This window comes from Dama dama, chromosome 4, assembly GCF_033118175.1.
Source record: "Dama dama isolate Ldn47 chromosome 4, ASM3311817v1, whole genome shotgun sequence".
Classification (NCBI taxonomy): Eukaryota; Metazoa; Chordata; class Mammalia; order Artiodactyla; family Cervidae; genus Dama; species Dama dama.
The window spans coordinates 44,627,409-44,646,545 of NC_083684.1; the positions used below are offsets into that span (position 1 = coordinate 44,627,409).

The following is a 19,137-nucleotide window of genomic DNA, read 5'->3' on the forward strand; positions in this document are numbered from 1 at the left end:
AAAATATAATGAAGGAAAATATTCCATTCCCAACAGCATCAAGAACAGTCAATTTTCTGGGTATAAACTTATTATGTAGGACTTCTGTGGAGAACTTAACAGATCTCCACTGAGGGCCACAGAAGGGAAGTTAAATAAATGGAAGAGAGCAGTACCTTCTTAGATAGAAAAACTCTTCAACTACTTACCTAAATTAATTTATTGCCCTTTAATTTTTTACAACAAGCATGCACCAGTTTGTAAAGAGGTATAACAATAAAACTTTCCTTAAGGGAAAGATAATGAGTAAATCTTTTTATTTTCATGGAATGGAGAAAACCTTTCTAAGCATCAGATGAAAGCTAGAAACCAACCATAAGGGAAAATATTGATAAATTGGCTTTTCAAAATAGAATCTTTATGCTTTTGTTTTAAATAACTCCAAGTAAAAGATAAAGCACAAAAAGTGGAAATACCTTTGTAAAATTTGTGATATTAACATGTAGTATGTAATATACAAAGAGATCTTACAGTTAAGAGAAATTCTAAAACCCAGCAAACAATAGCAAGCAGCTTTTTAAAAAGATAAAAAAGTGACTAATGAAGATGTTCAGTCTCAGGAGTACTCTAAGGAGTAAAAATTAAAAGCATACAGTCACACATAGTAAGCCCTCAAATCTCTGTCCCACATCAAGATGAACACAGACTCTCATAGACACACAGTATACCCCACAGCACCCCCTTTCCCCACACCTGCTCCTGCACTCTCTGTAGCTCGGAAGACCAGTGTTGGCTGGGAGAACTGTCTTGTGTACCTCAGAGGAACCACTCCTGGCAGAAAGCTAATGACATGGTGTAGCACCTCAGCAGAATGTCCAGGACCACTGTATAAGTGACCTCTCCCCGCCCCCAACTCCAGCTTCTGGAAGCTGCACATGGGTGGAGGCAGACCCTGGCAGCCCCCGAACACAGGAGAGCATAGTCCTTCACCCAACCATCTTGGCCTACTCCTTTGGGCAGTTGTAGACCACACAAACCCAGAAGTGCCTCAAGCCATGAATCCATGTTCTTTATTTACTTACAGAAACACTGAAACAGAGACAGATGGCACTGCCCCTGGTCACACAGCAATCAGTGGCTGATGTGTCCCATTACCCAGGCCAGAGAAGAGGGTAGAAGGCCGTGGCTCATCCCACCCCTCCTAGGTCATGAATATTCTCCAGCTGGTCTCTGGATGTGACAGGAGAGATGGGGACAGGAAGTCCTGCAGTCCTGGCTCCAGGTGGAGTCTTAGCACCATCTCTGCTGTGGCAGGACCAAGGCAGGGACTCTAGGAGGGCTGAGAATCACTGAGGACAAAACCTATCTTCTGGATCTGCCCCCAAATCCTGTGTGAACTTGGGCTCTGGGTCTTAAGGCTATTGATCTGCAGGGTTGGCACTGGACATAGGGCGTAAGGCCCATCTCACCCAGACGGCTCCTGAGAGTTTTCTCCCTCTCTGTAGCTTTGTTACTATCCATGGTAGGTCATCTGCTCAGATCCCAAGGATACGAGGGTGAATAAAGCAGGTAACTGCAAAGTCTCGTGAAGTCATGTGGACCCTATGGCCCAGAAGTCCTGACACCTTGTAGCCTCCATGTTCACTACTCCAGTGAAGAGCTGCCTGGGTCCAGTGGGGGCCTTCCAGAGACTAAGAAGAGCCATGGCACTGGAGACCTCGAAAAAGCACTTCTTTCTCATCAGGAGCCATGAGCCTGGAAGGGTCAGGATTAAATCAAGTGTCTCTCAGTCCAGGTAAACATGTTCCATCTCTGCAGCACAGGGCACCCTTCTGCCCAGGCCTGTCACACTGGAAGGGACCTCAGAAAATACCTGATCCTGCCCTGCCCAGATCAGGAGGGAAAACAGGCTCAGAGGAAACATGGCTGATGCAGGGCATTCAGCAGGTCTGGGAAGCCTGGCGAGCAGAGGCCCAATCAGGGAGGGAGGGTGTGTGCAATGGGTGGAGGCAGGGCTTCTGTGACATCTGGTCAGGGTGGGGGTGGGGTGGGGTGGGGGGGCGGAAAGAGACAGCACAGCTCCCCCTGGGTGGTAGCCCTGTCCTTGTGGTGGGGCTGGGGGTTCTGAGAAGAGGCTCGTAAGATGTTCCTCTGACCTCTCCGCCTCTGACATCCCCGTTCCTCACAGACCATAGCCCCGCTCTGCTGTTCTTTCTCCTGACAAGGAACTGAGGACACCCCTTCCCTTAGACAGTCCACTCAGTTCAACTGAACATTTGTGGGCCCATCCACAGGCCAGGGTTTCCGAAGTGCCCGGGGACTCCGAGAGGAGCGAACTTTGGTCTTCTCCTCCGCGACCTCCCTGCAGCCCCTTCCGCCTTCTCTCGGGCCCCATTCGCACCACAGACCACGTGGTCTCAGCAAATCCCACACCTCACAGGGTTCCTGGGGCTTCCGCCCAGGGTCTGAGCCCGCTCTGCTGGGGCCCGGCGTTCTCCGCCTGCTCCTGGGCTTCCCGGGCCTGAGTCCCACTCCGGCTCTGGTTTCCCACCCTCCCCTCCCTGCTCCTCAGCCCCTGCCCTGCGCAGGTCGGTGCTCAAGTGTTTCCAGTGCCCCTGAAGCGTGCCCCACCCCCCCTCCCGGCCACTGAAATCCCACCCACACTCAGCCGAAGCCCAGCCTCCAGGAAGCCCTCCCAGCGGCGCGGCCGAACGCACCTTCTCGCCCCTCTCCTCGGCTCGCCAAGGTAAGGGGTCCTCCTGCCCAGGGTTTGACGCATCTGCCGGCCGTGCTGGCCGGGCCTCCGGGGCCCACCTGCTGCAGGTGGGGGCCTGAGGCTCTGGGTCCCATCCGTCCTGGGCCATAGACGTGCGGCGCTGGCAGCCGGTGGCCGCCTCCAGTGGTTGCCTCCCGTCCTGTCGCCCTTGGGCGCGCGCCTTGTCGCCCTGGGACTCTGTTTTGGCCTCGAAGTGAGAGAGAGCGGAGAGGACGGGCCTGCGCGTCCAGGGCTTGGAGGCCGGCGCTGTGGGCACGAGGAGCCAGCCATTAAGACGCACAGACCGCCAGCTTGGCCCCTGCTGCCCCCGGCGGCCGGTCCGCTCACTGCAGGGCGGGAAGAAACGAACTAGGAGCGCGAGGTTGCCCGGGTTCCCTTGTTGCGGGCCGGCTCTCCCTGCTCTGGTCCTGAGGAGTCTTCCGGGCGGAGCCCCGGGGCAGCCGGTCTGAGCCCTTGACGGTAAGTCTCCTGTTGATCCGCGGAGTGGGGGTGGGGGAGGACACGATCTTAGAGACCAGGGCGCGGGGGTGGGAGTGGAGGTGGGGGAATGCTGGGGTGCGTGAAGGCTCGGAGTTGGACTGTGTGCGTCCAGGACCCCGTGTCCTGCAGGTCAGTCAGCGGGACGCATAGAAGGCGTTGCAAACTTTTCTTAAAAGAAGCACAGCCTATTCCCACCCCCACCCTCAGTCCTACACCCCATGAAATCTGACTTGAGGCCTAGATGGTGAACACAAGAGAGGGCTGCCGTAGGACTGCGGGCTGTGCCTGGTCGCTCAGTTGTGTCTGACTCTGCGATCCCATGGACTGTAGCCCGCCAGACTGCTCCGTCCTTGGGGATGCTCCAGGCAAGAATACTGGAGTGGGTTGCCATGCTGTCTTCCAGGGGATCTTCCCAACGCTGGGATTCAACCCTGCATTTCACTTTTCCTGATGGAATGATCTCTTACCTCCCAAGGGACCCACCAGGTGGGTTCTTTACTATCTGAGCCACCAGGTGAATGTACTTAAATAGAACTGTTGTAGGACTTCGGGGAGGGGGCAGTCCCAGGCCCCTGGGAATGAGGGGCAGGGGCTTTGCTTAAACGTCCCTTGGGAGGTAAGGGGTCATTCCATCAGGAAAAGTGAAATGCAGAACTGAGAACACAAGCTTTCAGTAGCCAGGCTGTGGGGGTGAGATGGGTAGGATGAACCTACAAGATGGGGGAGGTGGGACCCACCACCGTGCTCTTGTGGGAAGGGCTCAAAGTAAGGAGTGGTGAGTTGGAGGCTCCTCACGACAGGAAGGGAGGGAGAGAGAGGAAGCGCAGGGACCCAGGGAACTATGAGGAGTGTCCCTTACCTGGAGAACTCTTCCCCTCCCCCTTCACACAGCTCAGCCAAAGGCCACCTCCCCTTTGCTGGCCTCCCTGATCTCCTTGGTTGGTTAGCACTGTGTCCCCTGTTCTGGGTCCTCACCTCACCTCCATCTAATTGATACCATTTTCTGCCTTCTCTTCTTGGAGCTGCTGGTTTACTGACTCGCCTTGTGGACCACAAGCTCCTTGTGGGTAACTCATTGGGCGAGGCCGGAACTTCAGTTCAGTTTAATCGCCCAGTCATGTCTGACTCTTTGCGACCCCATGGACTGCAGCACACCAGGCTTCCCTTTCCATCACCACCTCCCGGAACTTACTGAAACTCATGTCCATTGAGTTGGTGATGCCATCCAACCATCTCATCTTCTGTCGTCCCCTTCTCCTTCTGCCTTCAGTCTTTCCCAGCATCAGGGTCTTTTCCAATAAATCAGTTCTTCACATCATGTGGCCAGAGTATTGGAGTTTCAGCTTCAGCATCAGTCCTTCCAATGATATTCAGGACTGATTTCCTTTAGGATGACCGGTTGGATCTCCTTGCAGTCCAAGGGACTCTAAAGAGTCTTCTCCAACACCACAGTTCCAACACCACCTCCAACATTCACAGGCTTGGTGGAACTTGCCTGTGAATAATTTCTGTTGAATGGACGATGTCAACGAATTCGTAAGGGAAGAAGTGTTTTGGCCTGTGTTTATATGGCTTATACATTTTCATGCACAGCAGGGGCCCTAGTCAGTTCTCTGGAGGCTCTCCTGCAGAAAGAGAAATTCCAGGGTGGGGGAGTGGCACCCTGAGTACAACCATCAAGTGCTTTGGGATGTGAGCACAGATATCTTAGGTGGTTCGAATTGGGTTGCTCTCTGATTGCCCACCAGAGGGCGAACAAACCCTTGCCCGTTAGACTGTAGCTGACCAGGGTCTCTCGGCAGGGAGGGGTTCCGTTCAGTCAGTCGCTCAGTCGTGTCTGACTCTTTGTGACCCCATGAATCACAGCACACCAGGCCTCCCTGTCCATCACCAACTCCCGGAGTTTACTCAGACTCATGCCCATCGAGTTGGTGATGCCATCCAGCCATCTCATCCTCTGTTGTCCCCTTCTCCTCCTGCCCCCAATCCCTCCCAGCATCAGGGTCTTTTCCAATGAATCCCTCCCAGCATCAGGGTCTTTTCGCATGAGGTGGCCAAAGTACTGGAGTTTCAGTTTCAGCATCAGTCCTTCCAATGAACACCCAGGACTGGTCTCCTTTAGGATGGACTGGTTGGATCTCCTTGCAGTCCGAGGGACTCTCAAGAGTCTTCTCCAACACCATAGTTCAAAAGCATCAATTTTTCGGTGCTCAACTTTCTTTACAGTCCAACTCTCACATCCATACATGACCACTGCAGGGAGGGGTACATACCTGCATCTTGCTGGTTCTTCTTTTATGGAAGCAAAGGTTAGAAAACTACCAGCTAAACTGTTTGGGGTTTGGTGGATGAAGAGGAAGAAGGGGAAAATGCTACTGGGACTTGCATGGCCTCTAACTCATTGGCACAAAGTCTGTTTTCATTGGTTTTCTAATTGTGGTAAAATACACGTAACATAAACTTTACCGTTTTAACTATTTTAAAGTAGCATTCGTACTTTCACAGTGCACTGATCACTACTATCTAGTTTCAGACCTTTTCATCACCCCAGAGAGAACCCCATGACTGTTAAGCAGTTGATCCCTATACCCCCACCCCCACCTTCCAATCCCTAGAAACCACTAATCTGCTTTCTCTTTATATAGATCTGACTATTCTGGGTATTTCATGTAAATGGTCTCTGATCTCTGTTGTGGCTCAGATGGTAAAGAATCTGCCTGAAATGCAGTAGACCCTGGTTTGATCCCTGGATCAGAAAGATCCCCTGGAGAAGGGAATGGCAACCCACTCCAGTATTCTTGCCTAGAGAATTCCTTGGACAGTGATTCATGGGGTCACAAGGAGTTGGACATGACTGAGCGAAGAACACTTTCACTTTCATTCTGGGTATTTCATGTAAATGGCCTCATACAATATGGAGCTATTATGTCTGTTTTTTTATTTAGTGTAATGTTTTCACGGTTCATCCAAGCTGTAGCATGTATGTGTCCTTCCTATTTACTGGTGACTAATATTCTAGTGTATGGATATACCACATCTTGCCTATCTATCTGCTTGTTAATGGACTCTTGGGTTGTTTGCACCTGTTAGCTATTGTGAATAATGCTGCTGTGAACACTGGTATACAAAAATCTGTTTGAGCCTCTGTTTTCAATTCTCTTAGGTATATACCTAGGAGTGGAATTGCTTGGTCATATGGTAATTCTGTGTTTAAGTTTGTGGTTTTGGCTGCTCTGGGTCTTTGTTGCAGTGCCCAGGCTGCTCCTTGCTGCGCACAGGCTTTCTCTGGTTGTGGTGAGCAGGGTCTACTCTTAGTTGTGGTGGGCGGGCTTCTCACTGTGGTGGCTTCTCTTGTTGCAGAGCACAGGCTCCAGGGTGCACGGGCTTTAGTAGTTGTGATGCATGTGTGGGCTTAGTTGCCGTGTGGGCTTAGTTGCCCTGTGGGATTTTAGTTCACCAACAAGGATCAAACCCACATCCCCTGCCTTGGAAGGTGGGTTCTTTACCACCACGCAAGTCCCCACTTCCATTATTATCAATAGTTGACAATTCAACTCTTAGCATTCCCATGTCTGTCCTGAGAGTGCCCAGAAAGCACCCCTCCAGGCTGCTGCAGCCAAGTGGCCCCCCTGTTCCTATTGTCCTCCGTCTCCCTGCACTCCAATAGAAGGCTCTGTGGACTTGTGCAAACCTGGTCTCAAACTCTTAACTCTAGCCTTCCTTGCTATGTGATCTTGAGCAAGTTATTCAAACTCTCAAAGCTTTAGCTCCCTTCACTGTAAACCTCTCTCCTGGGTCGGCTCTGAGAGTGGACTATGATGATGATGCAGAAAATGAATGTATAGTGCCCAGCAGTGCTCTGGATTATGATCCAGACCCTAGGCCCCTTCTATGAATCCTCTTCTCCAGGGGCTGCCTTGCTGACCACTGGGGTCCTCTCACTGGCCTCTCTCGGGCTGGCAGGCTGTCTGAAAGTGACAGATGTGGTCTTTTTTTTATTTTTCATAAATTTTTTTTTTTTTTTTTCAAAACAGAGGTCCTAGATGAGAGAACAAACAGCATGAGGGAGGAAACATGGAGCCTTGACAGGGACAACTCTCTCTCTCTCTCTTTTTTAAAAAAAGCATTTAGTTATTTGGCTGTACCCGGCCTTAGTTGCAGCATGTGGGATCATTTATCCACTGCATGTGGGATCTAGTTCACTGACCAGGGATCAAATCTGGGCCCCATGCATTGGGAGCTGGGAGCATCAAGTCTTAGCCACTGGACCACTGGGGAAGTCACCTAGGGATAGACCTTAAATACAGGCATTATCTGGAAGACTATAGGCAGCGGTAACAGTTTTGGAGACAAGGGCTGTGTTCATGAGTGGGGAGAGAGAAAGGGAGAGACAGAGAGCTTTGGATATTGGAGGTCAGGAGTGGTAAAAGATTTCTTTGTAAGCAGCAGCAATTTCAGGACTTACACTTCAATAGAGGAAGGCAACAAGTGAGAAAAAGCAGAATAGAAGAGAGTGTGTTCAGTGGGAGGGGTGGGCCATGACTGGAGGTGAACAAGGGGAGCAGAGCAGGAGAGATATGGCCTCGTTACCCCTTCCCCTCCTGCCAGAAAAGGACCACCAAACAGAGGGATTTAGGCGGTGCCTCTCCAGTGGAGTCCCCAGACCTCCAGCAGCAGGGTCACCCTCACCGGGGAAGTTGCTGGAAATATCAAGTTTCAGACCCCACACCAGTTCAGTTCAGTCACTCAGTTGTGTCCAACTCTTTGTGACCCCATGGACTGCAGCACACCAGGCTTCCCTGTCCATTACCAACTCCCGGAACTTACTCAAACTCATGTCCATTGAGTCAGTGATGCCATCCAACTATCTCATCCTCTGTCATCCCCTTCTCCTCCCGCCTTCAATCTTTCCCAGTATCAGGGTCTTTTTAAGAGTTGGTTCTTTGCATCATGTGGCCAAAGAATTCGAGTTTCAGCTTCAGCATCAGTCCTTCCAGTGAATATTCAGGACTGATTTCCTTTAGGATGAATTTCCTTTAGGATGTGAAGAGAAGCTCAAGACAAAGGACAAAAGGGAAGATAAACCCATTTGAATGCAGAGTTCCAAAGAATAGCAAGGCGAGATAAGAAAGCCTTCCTCAGCAATCAATGCAAAGAAATAGATGAAAACAATAGAATGGGAAAGACTAGAGATCTCTTCAAGAAAATAAGAGATACCAAGGGAACATTTCATACAAAGATGGGAACAATAAAGGACAGAAATGGTATGGACCTAACAGAAGCAGAAGATATTAAGAAGAGATGTCAAGAATACACAAAAGAACTATACAGAAAAGATCTTCATGGCCCAGATAATCGAGATGGTGTAATCACTCACCTAGAGCCAGATCCCACCCCAGGGACACAGAATCAGAATCTCCTGGGGTGGGCCCAGTGCTGGGTTTTAACAAGCCCTCCAGGTGTTTAGCACTCCAATGTAAGAATCACTGGTGAAGCCTCCGCAGAGAAGAGTTCCCTGATCCTCACTTTCCGAGAGAGACTGGTGAGAGATGAGAGGTGACAGGGCTGCCTCCCCTTGCCCAGGGGGTTCACCTGGAGATGAAAATGTGAAACTGCTTCCTGGTGTAGCTCCACCCAACTCTCCATCTTTGCGAAAACACTGGCTCGCGTGGGGTGCCCCGAACCCATCCCCTGAAAAATGTCTCACTGCACCTGGCCTCCTGCTGTGAATTTATTGGACAGATCCCAGTCTTATCCCAGGACTCTTATCCCAGCCTTATCAGTAAAGGCAGCCCAGCTCTGTGGTGGGTGGTGGCCGAGGTCACGCCCGGTAACTGATGAGCCATCCAGGGCCCTACACCTGACCCAGGTTCTGACCCAGGGCTTAATTATCAGTTAGTCTAAACTAGCAGCCTGCAGCACAAGGGGCAGTGCCTGAGGGAGGGAGGGGTGGACGAGGCTGGATTCCCATTACTAACCAGATGTGTGCAATTCTCACCTCCTGTCTCCAGCGTCTGACCTGCCTACGGAGGTGAGTTGCGTGCAGTGAGGGACTGGTGAGTGCTCGTCTTACTGGCAGGGTGAATCTCTGCTCTAGCATTTTCTGTTGAAGCTTGAGAAAGAGAGTTGCTTTTATTCCCGGTTCTGAGGGTGGAGCAGAGAAGGGAGTTGGTGATGCTGACTCTTCCTTGGACACTTTAGAAAGCCTTGTCTTAGTCTTAGGGTGTAATCCTTCTCATCCATGAAATCCTGTCTAAATGGCTTCACTGCCTTTAAGCTTTACCTACACGTGGGCCTGGGCTCCTACCCATCTCTGTCTGCACATCCGCATCCCCCTGGCTGGGAAGGTGTTCTGCCCTTCCACCACCCTCAGGGCCAAGCCAGACCTGGGGTCCCAGTTAAAGGAGACTGCTGCATGTCTTGGCAAGTTTGCTGAATTATTTAAACAAGTAATTAAGAATTGGGCTTCCCTGGTGGCTCAGTGGTGGGAAATCCGCCTGCCAGTGCAGGAGACCTGGGTTTGATCCCTGGGTGGGGAAGATCCCCTGAAGAAGGAAATGACAACCCACTCCAGTATTGTTGCCTGGAGAATCCCATGGACAGAGGAGCCAGGCAGGCTACAGTCCTTGGGGTCTTAGAGTTGGACACAACTTAGCAATTAAACAATAACAACAATTAAGAATCATGAGAACCTCAAATTGCCAGTTGGAGAAAATGACAAAGAAAGGACCTGATTGAGGAAAAAGGCTCATGGTCCAGCAATTTTAATTTAGGTCTAAAGAGCCACAGGCATACAAAACATATCCCAAGTTTTGCAGTGACATCCTCCTGCCGTTCCTTTTTCCTACTTGCCAATTTCTATTCCTAGGGCAGCACCCTTCCTAGTTTCTTAAGTCTATACAAGCATATGCAAAGGTAGGTTCTAATTTCCATTCTTTTACACCAAAGCTGTGCATTATACACATTGAATCCACTCCTTCCCCATTAACTTCCCTTGGAATTTTCCACATCCAGACATCAGCGTCCTTGTTCTTTTTCACAGTTGTGTCATATTCCACTTCACACATATTACTGTGACTTATTTTACCACTCCCTTCTTACAGACTTCGGGTTTGTCCAGTCATTTATCACAAGCAATGCTATAATGCTTCCATTTAGACATAGATTATTTAGCTTATATTTGAGGGCAACTTGAGGATAAATTCCTGAAAGTGGAACTGCTGGGGGTTGGGTAACTACATCGTGACTGTGGTAGATAGTACCCTCCTTCTTCTGATGGGAAGGAAGGAAGGAGACGGTTGAGAGCCAGACACGGCAGAATTTGAACCTCTTCTCCGTGCTTTCTAGCTGTTTGCCTACCCACTCAGAACCTCAGTATTTAAAACTTGTCAAATGTGGCCCGCACAGGTATGTGGATGAAATGGGACCAGCTATGTGAAGTATTTGGTTCAGGGCCACAGGCACAGTGAGACCACCAAGTGTCTGGAGGAGCTTCCCAGGGGCAGGCAGCCTGGGTACCCCATTGTATCTGAGAGCTGAGGACCGAGCCTGGCTTTCAAGGCATTGGTTCCAACTGGAAGATCACCTCTTCAGCCCTGCCTGTCATCTTGTCCCTACAGCTTCTGATCTGTCCTGTCAGTGGAACACTGGGTCTCACCTGGGACTTCTGGGGTTGGCTTTTGAGCATCCTGAAGGAAGGCATTTGGTCTGCCTTCAATCCTCAAAGCTCTGGTCCCTGGCATAGCTCTCAGATAAACACACTATCTGCCGTGTCTTGAGTGTTTGCCACTGGCCTTGTATAATTCTGAGTATTCCACAATCCTGTTTGCATTCAGTTCTCAGAATTAGCTCCTAGGATGGGAAAGATTAAATCCCCACCAGCCAACCTCTTCATCCTTCTGCAGCCTCGCCCAAGGCTTATTGCATGACCGCTGAGTTCTTCCATGCTGTCCCCTCTAGAGGGGAGAGACCCCGTGATGTGTGTATGGTTTCCTGTGGCTTCATGTTTCTTTTACCTGGTGGATGAACCCTCATTTGAAAATGCTATGCAGTGGTCAAGAATCTGCCTGCCAGTGCAGGAGACGCAAGAGACGCGGGTTTGATCCCTGGGTCAGGAAGATCCTGTGGAGTGGGAAATGGCAACCCGCTCCAGTATTCTTGCCTGGAGAATCCCATGGACAGAGGAGCCTGGTGGGGTACAGTCCCTGGGGTTGCAAAGAGTTGGACTCTACTGAGCACGCAAGCAGAATCGTTGCTCAACAGTGTGTCTGTGCTTAATGCCACTGACCTGATCTGCATGTTCAAATTTAAGGGTGAGTTTGATTTTAGAGGATAGGAAGTGCAGTCTGTGTGTCTAGAAGGAAAACCAAAACACACACCTGGTACTATTATAACATCTCAAAATGTCCAAGTGACGTTTCACCCTCGGCACCATCGCTGCCAACTTTAGTATCAAAAGTGAGTCTGTGGCCAATTGCGAATCCTCTCCCTCAGAGGAGTGTTCTCACAGCCTTCTCAATAGACCCCAAAGATCGCATCCACATGTCAGCATCTCTTCTCTCTTTTGCTGCAGGGGATCTGGACAAATTGGGGACCCAGGGTCTGCGTGACAAACTAATTCATTCCTCAAACCCTGGAACCAGGTGGCTCAGGCACTTCATTGACTGAAAACCATGAGTGAAGAGAAGGAAGAGGGCTCGTTTGGTGTGCTCCCAATTTATGATGAGCCTGAAAAGAGGAGGGACGTGCCAGAGAGCCCTGATGCTTCCTCCCAACCGGAGCACCGTGCGCGGTCTCAGCTGGGCGAGGTGTGCAGTCCCCCGGAGCAGCCCCTGGGCTCCCCGAGCCAGCACGGCCCAGCTTATCAAGAGATGACCTGTGCGAGTCCCCAGCAGTGGGCCCCCCAGGCCCTAGATGGATCCGAGCTGCCAGCCACTCGGCTCTCCAAGGCAGAATCCGAAGATGCAGCGTGTGGTTTCAAGTAAGCCTCCCTTGAACAAGGCTGGCCTGGGGTGGTGAACTTTCTCAGGAGAGGGAGGCTCCACCCATCTCACTTCCCGTCTGTCTCCTCCCTCTCTCCTCCCTGTGTCACAGCCCCCCACCAGGAGCGGAGTTTGGTAAGTCCTAGCTGAGACGATGTGAGCAACAAGGGTGCAGCCCGTGGCTGGGCTTCAGAGTGGGGGTACCCTGGGATGTGAGAGCAGCCTTCTCCCTGGGTCCTGTGATGCTGTTGCTGCGAGACCCTACCTCTCTGAGCAGGTGGCCGCTGGTCTTTCCCTGTAGGTCAGCCTTGTCCTTCGCCTGGTCCCAGTGAAGAAGTCTTGTCATTCCTCAGAGCAATTGTACGTGTCTTTTTTTGTTTTAATCCTAGTATCTTTCCCTTCCCATTCCCCTCTCCCACCTCAACAAAAAGTTAGTAGGAAGAGGGTAAGAGTGTGTGGTATGTCTGCACCCTCACTCTCTCCCCCATAGGTGGTGGGTGCATGGAGTCCGTGCTTCTTTGGACCTGGGCTCCCCTCCGTCTGTCACCATTGTGTAGGGCCTCAGCTCTCAGGGTCGCATTTAGACTGACATCCTTAGAGGAACTCTGAGCCAGGCTCTGCTGTCATCGCTAAACTCAGAAGTGTCTAAGATATGGCCTGTTTGTCAGGGAGGCCACCCTGGGCTGGTGCAGAAGGATGTCAGTGGTCTGGGGACCCCAGTTGAGGACATGGTCCTGCTTGGGGATCAGAGAGCAGCTGGTGGATGCAGGCTTAGGAACTGAGTTAGAGGACAGGACAGGCTGGCCCCCATCGATGAGAGCAGGTCAAGGCTGTGACCCTTTTGTGGCCACCCCAGCCTCCCGTTCCAGATGACGTGGTGGTTAGGCAGAGGGCCCCACATAAGTCCTGGAAGGTCGGCCGACTCCGCCACGGGAAGAAAGTCTATGCAGTGGCCGTCAGTGGCTCCACTCACCACGTGTACACGTGTGGCCACGGCTACATCAGAGTGTGGGATGAGAGTGCCCTGCATGCCTGGGACCGGGCGCCCCAGGCCCAGCTCAACTTCCAGGTAAGGGGTCCTCCAGAAGGCTGGGGGAGCTCGGGATGACCTCTGTCCTGACACTGAGAGCCCATGCTTCCTGGAGACCATTTGAGAATGTCAGCCCTTCCAACAGGACCGTGACAGCTGTGTCTTCACCTGCAAGCTGTTCCCCGATGAGCGGAGCCTGATCACGGGGGGTCTGTCCCAGACCCTGACGCTTTGGGACTTGGCACCCACCCCCCGCGTCAGGGCACAGCTGGCCTCCACGGGCCCCGTGTGCTATTCCCTGGCGCTCTCCTCCAACGCCCAGATCTGTGTGGCTTGTTTCAAAGGATTTGTTGAAATTTGGGATTTGCAGAACCAAATCTTGATCAGGTATGACCCCAGGGGGTGGGGTGCAACGGTGAGGCTTTTGGGAAGCTTGGGCTGCTTGCCCTGCTTCACTTCCTCCTCTGCAGTAGGACGAGGTGAGTCCGTGTGGAGGACGCATATGGGCTGCGTATCTAGGGACTGCCTGGGCCCCAGACTTCTGAGGGTTCAACCAACGCATGAACCTCTGAGTTGTTTTCCCACCAGGAAGCATGAAGTCCCCATATACGGATCCCAGTGTGTGGACATCACGGGCAATAAGTTCTGGACGGGAGGTGAAGACACCAAACTATACTCCTGGGACCTGAGGAGCTACCAGAGGCTGCAGCAACATGATTTACGGCATGAGGTGCCCGCATGACTACCGAGGGTCTGAGTGCGGTCCCTGGGGCCCAGGAGCTGTGGGTGCATGCAGAAGTGGGGGGCGATGAATGATGGGCCTGGCCTTTTTGAGTGCTGACCCCAAACCTCCTCCCCGACAGATCCTCAGCATCACCCATGACCCGAGTGAGGAGTGGTTGTTAGTAGGCTTGAGAATGAGTGACATCGTAATCGTGCACACACACCGGAAGGAAAAGTTTAAGGCTGTCCTACAGAAATACATCTACCATCACAATCTCAAGTTTGCCTCCTGTGGTGAGTGAGCAGGCCAGGGACACCTATTGGTGCCCCGTCGCCTGCCAAGCTGTCTGCTCATCTGTGGAGTCTGGGCCCAGCCTCCTTTCAGACTGTTTAGTTCCCCCGTCTTTGGCCCCAGAACTGGCCAGACCGAGGTCTCGGGCCACCTTCCTACTGCCTTCGCCTCTGCTTCCTCGCATCACCAGTTTTTCTCCCCTGCTGGCATGGCTAAGTTTTCTTCTTTCTTCTTCTTCTTATCACTTATTTATTTGGCTGTACCAGGTCTTAGTTGTGCCAGGCAAGCTCTTAGTTCCAGCATGTGGGATCTATCTAGTTCCTTGACCCGGGATTGAATCTGGGCCCCCTGCATTGGGAGTGCAGAGTCTTAGCCACTGGACTACCAGGGAAGTCTCTTTCCTCCCTCCTTTCTCTGCTTGTTCCCTCTGCTTTTCTGACTCTGTCTGTAATGGTAGCTTCCTACACGGAACCCCAGCCCAAAGATACCAGCCAAAGACAGAAGAGGAACGGAGCCCCATGTCATTGTCCTGTTGTTCAGGGACTCTCCCCGGGATCCTGGGTGTGGCAGGAGGGAGCAGGCTGATGAAGGAATGGTTTGGGTCATGTCTCTCAGTTTTATAGATGCGGGAAGCTGAGGCAGAGAAAGAGTGGTTCCTTCCCTGGTCTTGTCGGGAGCAGAGCTGGGGCTGGAAGGCAGGTTTGGTCTCTGGCCCCTCCATCTGTCTTTTCTCTGCCAGGGAGCTATTTTGTGGCCACAATGAATGAGACGATCCGCTGCATAGCTGCACCTTCTCTGCATAGATTGTTTCAGGTACTGGGTGGAGGGGTGTGCAAACCCAGGCACTGGGAGCTCACAAACCCCAGACCCTGGATGGGGCCCCAGAGATAGTGTTGGAAAGTACCTCTGAGATGGCAACCAGGGCTGTTGAGTACATCAAGGGGAATGAGGACTCAAAGTCCTGGGAACTCCTGGGCTCCACCTTGAGCTCCGAACCTAGCCTGGCCTCTGGACCAAGCCTTGGATCTACATGGAGCCTTGAAAAGAGCCCTGTATGAAGCCTGAAACACCCCGCATGTTGTTCCTCCATGGCCTCTCTTTCCCTCCAGGTAGAGGAGTCCGCACACATCCTGTGTTGTGACATATCTTCTGACAATCGGTATCTAGTCACGGGCTCCAAGAATAGTGCCACGGTTTACCAGCTCTTGTATTGAAGTTCCCACTGGTGAAGACCCAAAGAAGACCAGTGTGCTGGGAGGGTGATCTTGGGGTGCTGGGCCACTCTGACACCTGCTACTCCCCCTGCTTCTCCTCATGGGTTGGTTATCTGTCCATTCCCCTCTTGCCCAGCACATGCCTAGCCTGCTCTCCAGGTTTTTATTATACAACTTAGGGATTTTTCCTTTGTTATTTTTCTACCACTGGTTTCTGGATTTTGTAATTAATAAAAGAGAAAAGCAAAAACCAAAGTGACTTGGGTGTGTGGTCAGTTGTTTTACACAACAAACTCATCATGATGGATTGCTTACACCCCCTTTCAGCAAATTCCTGGGTGGGTAAGAAATTTTAGACCAGACTTAGTTTTGTTTATAACTCTTTTTTGGGGGTGTCAGGGAATTCTTGGACTCTTAAGAAAGTTCAGGAAGCAATGTATGTCCATGTACAAACTTTCAGTTTGTATCAGGATGCTGGTAGACCAACAAAACTCAACTCTTGACGCAGGTTAAAACTCCAGGAGCTGATCTCACCATATCCAAGGTCTTGATTGTCAGTCTGGCATTTGGTGCCAGTCAGAAGCTGCCTGTCTGTTTCAAGGCATCTTCTCATGTTGGTGGATGTGATATTTTGTGTGGCCTTCACCAAACTGAAAAAGACCCAACTCTGAATCAAGCCATATAGGCCTGCTTTCCTCCAGCCTCTGCTTGGAGTTGGCATGGCTGAGACAGCTAGTAGCCTACTAAAGTTTGTAGCTTAGAATTAACCTGGAAGAGGCATGAAGCCTGGGACCAACTCTACCATCCTTTGCATCAAGATACTGTCCGGTACTGGTTCTTGCTGACAGATAACGAGTGAAGAATGTGCCTCCTTTCTAGGCCAAGACTAAAGAAGTAGGGGGATGTCTCCTCCAGGCCCTCTGTCCCCTTTTACCAGCTCCAGGCAAGTGATGTGAAGGTCCAAGGGGATTGCAAAACAATGAGATGAAAGCATCCTGTGTCCCCAAATCAAATATGGAGAAAAGCTTTCCCCTTTGGAATATTTCAGGGGAGAGAAATAAACTTGTATTTAAATTGTTATACATGTTGAAGTGTCACTATAACTCTGGAAATAACAAACGTTTACTTAAAGGGCCAGATAGCAAATATTTTAGGCCTTGTTGGCAATTGCTCAGCTCTGTTGTAGCACAAAAGTTGCCATATGTGAATGTGATTGTGTGCCAATAAAACTTTGTTTATAAAAATAAGCAGTGGGTCACATTTGGTCTGCTGGCTGTAGTTTGCTGACTCCTGCTATGGCCATTGTGCTTCTCAATAATATATTTATTTAGCTTCCATGGAAAAATATACAGAGAGTAGGGTCCAACAGTAGTCCTGTCCTGGGCTATAGTAACAATTAGACTCCAAGTGTCTATATGTTTTTTACACAGTATTTTTAAAAGGTAGGGAATTCTAAAGATCGAATTCACAAGGTGGTAATTTCTGGAGACTAAAGTAGAGAAACTGGATCATAAAAGGATGAAAAGGACAGATTCAACTCTATCTGCATTGTTTATTTCTTCAAGGTAATGTTTGTCAAAAAAGAGTTGGCTTCAAGAAAAACCATTAACAAAGTGAAGACAGCCCACAGAAGGGGTGAAAACCTTTGTGAAGATGTTTCTGGTATGGGATTTATATCCAAAATGTGTAAAGAATTCTTAAAACTCAACAGCAAAAGACAAAACGATTTTAAAAAGGGCAGAAGATTTGAATATCTGTTTCTATAAAGAAGGTATACAGATGGCAATAAGCACAGGAATAAGCTCAATGTTATCAGAGAAACACAAACCAAACCCACAGTGCAAAGGAATGTTGCATGAGCAGGATGGCTAGAATAAAGAAGACAGACAATAACAAATGTTGCTGAGGCAATGGAGAAACTGGAACCCCCATAACTTGCTGGTGGGATTGTATTAACAGAACACATTGCAGCCACTTTGAAAAACAGTATGGTAGCTTTTTAAAATGCTAAAGGTAGAGTTACCATATGACTCAGCAATTCAACGCCTAGATGTATGCCCAAGAGAACTGAAAAAAAGGCATGTAAGTTGGGAGAGTAAGACTTTGAAAAGATAAAATAAGAGAACTGTACTTTTTCTACTTTTGTGGAAAGAAGGTAAAAGTCCAAGTTAAGAGTAGTCACTATAAGTCAAAGAGTAGTGTAATTTCAAGGCTAATTACTAAAAGAATACTAAAGAAGGGTACAGCTTCCAAGTTAATAGAGGAAAACTACTGGAATAATAGCATATAATAATATTAATAAGTTATTTATATTTATAATATAATTTATTATTAACTCAGTACATTGTTTAATTTGATGTTAATCTAAATAAAATTATGTAATAATGACAAACAGAAGACATGACTAAATACTGAGCCATAAAGTTCAGAGTATTTAATTCTTACAGAATATATTCTAAGACCATAATGCAATTAAGATAGAAATAAACAATAAAAAGGAAATGAGAAACTTCTTTGTTTTGGAAATTAAGAAATATATGCCTAAATAATTGGTAGAGGCTAAATCACGAAGAAACTGGAAGCTATTGTTAACTGAATAATCAAAAATTGAAGGATTTTTAAAAAAAAAAATTAAAAAGAATGTAAGGATTTAGCTAAAGCTATAGTTAAAGTTTGGCCATTCCTAGGTCATCAATGCCAGGCGTCACCTTGCTTTCCGGGGCCACGTGGGAAACTTGCACTAACAGCCCAGGTCTTCCCAGAAACTGAAAACTGGGTCTGGACCGGAGAAAGGATACAGTCGCCGGAGACAGCAGAGAAAGAATGTGGAGACACGGCCTTGATCCGAGTAGAGGAAGGTGGTCGTGTTTCAGTTGCTAAATGGTGTCTGACTTTTTGCAGTCCCATGGACTGGGGCCAGTTAGGCTCCTCTGTTCGTGGGATTCCCCAGGCAAGAATACTGAAGTGGGTTGCCATTTCCTTCTCCAAGGGATCTTCCCCACCAGGGATTGGACCCGCGTCTCCTGCGCTCCAGGCGTATTATTTACCGCTGATCCATTAGGGGAGCACACGGAGGAAGTGGGAAAGGAAGTCAGAAGTAGTTTAGGAAACATTTTTCAGAGATGTTGCGAGACGAATTTAATCACTCAGCAGTGCTGTATCCATTTCCCCGCAGGAAGATGGGACAATGATCGACCCTCTGGCTGTGGCTTGTGGTTGAACGGGCTCTCTGTGGACCTAGGCATTTACCGTGTCCTCTGGCAGCACGTGGGTCCGCAGGGCCTCTGTAAACACTATCCCGGAAAGCATTTTCTGTGAATGGCAGCAAAATGTCATGCCCTCTCTGAGGCTCGAACTCAGGACCTTCAGATTATGAGACTGACGCGCTGCCCACTGCGCTAAGAGGGCTGACGAACAAAAGTCTTTCTTTATCACCAAAGGGAAAATACCTGTAGCCGCTTCCTTTGACCTAACCGCCTCACAAGAGTCGGTGTTTGCCGGCAGAGCGCCGGTGGGTCCCGGGATAGCTGGGGCAGGACGGCTCCTCTCCCGGGGTCTTGCGGCGGGAGGGAGTCCCGCGCCTGCCTGGAGCTCAGAGGGTCGGGAGAGGAGGTGGGTTCGTGCAGCCGCGCTCGCCAGGCGTGGAAGGGCGCGCGCGGCCG

The 19,137-nt window shown here is 50.0% G+C and overlaps 1 protein-coding gene and 1 non-coding gene across 3 annotated transcripts; one reads left to right on the plus strand and one right to left on the minus strand.

Moving 5' to 3' along the window:
- The first annotated feature begins 108 nt into the window (after positions 1 to 108).
- TLE7 (TLE family member 7) lies at positions 109 to 15,716 on the plus strand. 2 transcript variants are annotated; one of them, XM_061138901.1, is made up of 10 exons: positions 109 to 3,214; positions 11,808 to 12,215; positions 12,329 to 12,351; positions 12,518 to 12,576; positions 13,073 to 13,285; positions 13,392 to 13,633; positions 13,835 to 13,976; positions 14,110 to 14,263; positions 15,001 to 15,074; positions 15,371 to 15,716. In XM_061138901.1, the coding sequence occupies exons 2-10, from the start codon at positions 11,908 to 11,910 to the stop codon at positions 15,473 to 15,475; spliced, it is 1,320 nt and encodes a 439-aa protein (XP_060994884.1). In that variant the 5' UTR covers positions 109 to 3,214; positions 11,808 to 11,907; the 3' UTR covers positions 15,476 to 15,716. The 2 variants fall into 2 exon arrangements, with proteins under 2 accessions (XP_060994884.1, XP_060994885.1); XM_061138902.1 differs by having other exon boundaries at positions 11,878 to 12,215.
- Positions 15,717 to 18,810: 3,094 nt separating this feature from the next.
- TRNAM-CAU (transfer RNA methionine (anticodon CAU)) lies at positions 18,811 to 18,883 on the minus strand. Its single transcript has one exon. It is a non-coding gene; the product is annotated as a tRNA-Met (tRNA).
- Between the last annotated feature and the right edge of the window lie 254 nt (positions 18,884 to 19,137).

Bases quoted from the DNA above. Each gene is read 5' to 3' on its own strand.
- TLE7 (XM_061138901.1), top strand. From the start codon at position 11,908: ATGAGTGAAGAGAAGGAAGAGGGCTCGTTTGGTGTGCTCCCAATTTAT. The intron at 12,352-12,517 runs GTAAGTCCTAGC...CTTTCCCTGTAG, and splicing joins CCCACCAGGAGCGGAGTTTG to GTCAGCCTTGTCCTTCGCCT. The intron at 13,286-13,391 runs GTAAGGGGTCCT...CCCTTCCAACAG, and splicing joins AGGCCCAGCTCAACTTCCAG to GACCGTGACAGCTGTGTCTT.